Source organism: Cyprinodon variegatus, unplaced genomic scaffold, assembly GCF_000732505.1.
Source record: "Cyprinodon variegatus isolate N-32 unplaced genomic scaffold, C_variegatus-1.0 Scaffold1264, whole genome shotgun sequence".
Classification (NCBI taxonomy): Eukaryota; Metazoa; Chordata; class Actinopteri; order Cyprinodontiformes; family Cyprinodontidae; genus Cyprinodon; species Cyprinodon variegatus.
In genome coordinates this window covers 165581-168228 of record NW_015151717.1, presented here as the reverse complement: position 1 = coordinate 168228, position 2648 = coordinate 165581, and the positions used below count along the sequence as shown (strand labels likewise).

The following is a 2648-nucleotide window of genomic DNA, read 5'->3' as shown; positions in this document are numbered from 1 at the left end:
CAGCTGACCTGGAGCACACTGCTGACCTGGGGCACACTGCTGACCTGGGGCACACAGCTGACCTGGGTCACATTGACAGCTGTGAGGCTGCCTTACACTGGCGCCCTCAGCAGGCAATTGCAGTGAAGAGTCTTAACACGACCACTGAGACAGACGGAGCTGCTTACTCAACAAATACGTCTCTGACCTTGAGTGAAGAGAAGCTGTAAGACGCAGTGGTGGCTGGTGGAGTTTTCTCCAGGGGGCGATATAACTTGAAAATAGACATAGACCAAAAACTAATCAAATGTATACTAAGGTTTTACACTAGTCTATTTATATGAATGCCAATAACAAAAAACAGCATTTTAAAATGTTCTGCAAAGTGCTTTAAATCAGTCCTGTCTTTATCCATGCTGGGTCAGATCCTGACCTTTGAAAAGGAGGCAGGGAAAGCAGAATACAGGCTTAGCCTCTCTGCATGCAGTTAGCCTAGCCTTGATGCTAAATAATTCTATAAACCTGTCAATGAGCAGCACTTTCTAACAGACGACTGTGACGTCAGCGCTGTGGAGGGAGGTAGTATGAAAACAAAGCTGCGTTCAGCTCTGGGTGCAGGAGTCCGATGTCATGTAAGGGGCCAGAAAATATAGAAATTCACCAGAATAATTATGCAATTTTATGAGTTAAAACAAGCAAATGTCTGATCTAGACTGTTTGTCTTCCTTCCTTATAATGATTGAAATGGAGCCAAAACACATTACAGACACTTTGGTTAAACAATAACAGGTTATGAAAAAACCTTGAGAAAGAATCTGGTTTCTTACGGGAATCTCATGTCCCAAACTCTCCTCTCACTCAGGCATTTGTAGGCAGGTGAAACAGACTAAACATTTTATAGTTAAAAAAATAGAAGATCACAACTCATAAATCTGTGCATATATAATTACATAAATATATGTAAAAGGGATTTAAAATTAAAAGGGAATTAATTAATGCACCACACGTTGCATTATTAACTGAGAGAACCCGTCTTTAAACCTTTAGTCAAATCAAGCCTATTTTAGCTTCATGAGCAACAGCTCAAACATGTTATCATGCAGTCACTATTAGTTTCCTGTTAGCTTGCCATGCACAACTCTTTTCCTATCATTTCCCCATTGGTGGCTTCTGCTGATCTCCATCTTGGAAAGAGTTGTTTCCAGTTTCCTTTCCTCTTAGATCCTGCACTCCTCCGGTCTCTGGCATCTTAAAGTTTCTTGTAAACTCAGAGAGAAATGTTGCTGAACAGTCTGATTGCAGCTGTTAGCCACCAGGTTCAGTCTGCAGATTCTGGTCCTTCGCCTACTTCCTGCTGAGCCTCAGGGAGATTCACAGCATAGAGAGTCCATACAGTACAGCTTTGTCCCCAAGCACGGTAGGGACGGCAGGACTATCTGTCCCTGTGGGAGTAGGCTGTGATAGTGGAGCTTGCAAAGGTTTGGAAAGAGGAGAAAACCTTCATCCCCCTATAAAAAAATCAGAATAGACATTGTTCCCCAATGTCAGAATTAATATTATTGATTGATTGATGTTTTGAAATAAATAAATTATCTTATTATAATTATAATTATTATAATAAATTAACTCGTTCCATCAGCTCAAATTGTCAAAGGAGAAGAAGGAGCCAAAGGATCATTTAGTAGGATCATTATACAGGTGTGTTTACACTGGTATTTATAAAGATTGATATTTATATATATGGTTATTGCAAAGGGTATCAAATAGTAAATTGCACATTCTATTAATACTAAGATATATTAATATTAATCTTGAATAAATAATTATTAAACCCAGGAAAAGCTTTTATTTTGAAACAGGAACTGTGAGCGGCTTTGTTAAATTCTGGTATTGTTCCTAACCTTTAGGTTAGAATGAAATACCGAGAGAGAAGCTGGAATGATGGCATTTTGTCCGCCGATGACCTTTGGATGAGCTGTGCTCATGAATAAAGTTTGTGGTCTTGTTTCGTCAGGCTGCCCCCTGCTGACCACGACCGGCCTGTCAGGCCTCATCCAGCTGCAGGAGCTAGAAGAACTGGAGCTGACCAACTGTCCTGGAGCCACCGCCGAGCTCTTCAAGTACTACGCCCAGCACCTGCCCCACTGCATGGTCATCGAATAAGACCGCCCAGCCCTCATCAGACAGACCACCTCCTTCAACCTCGTCCTTTTCACACTGACCTGTTCCTGCATTGTTCCTCCTCTCCTGCCCCACCACACTTCACCCACCGCCCCCCTCAGCCACCTGAACGGAGAGGCAGGAAGGTACAGGAAGGGACCCGCCGCGGATAAAGGCAAGGATGGCGTCTGAGCTTTGCTTTAGAAGATGCGTGAAGAACTTGATGAGACGTCTTGTCTGACAGCAAGTTTTCACGGTGAAGGGAAGGCTGTTAGTCCCGGAGGAGCCTCTCTGCCGACCTGGAGGGAGTTTTTTAATAGAAAAGTTGGAGAAGGGAGTTCAGAGCCAGAAGTTCTGAAGAGGAAGTTCAAAACTTTTTGTTTGATGAAGATAAAGAGTTTTTTTAGCCGTTTAAACTCACACATAAGCTCATAAACTGAAACCTATTCTATATGTAAATGAAGCAAATATAACTCCTGGAGATCATGAGTGCTGACTCCCCCCCCCCC

At 42.6% G+C, this 2648-nt stretch overlaps 1 protein-coding gene across 1 annotated transcript in view; it reads left to right on the top strand.

The window, feature by feature from the left end:
* The window catches only part of fbxl16 (F-box and leucine-rich repeat protein 16), a 22345-nt gene extending 19705 nt beyond the window's left edge, over positions 1–2640 (top strand). The window contains exon 7 of the mRNA XM_015401827.1: positions 1994–2640. Coding sequence (XP_015257313.1) covers positions 1994–2142 — 149 coding nt within the window. The 3' untranslated portion in view covers positions 2143–2640. The remainder of the gene's footprint in view (positions 1–1993) is intronic.
* Positions 2641–2648: the final 8 nt, after the last annotated feature.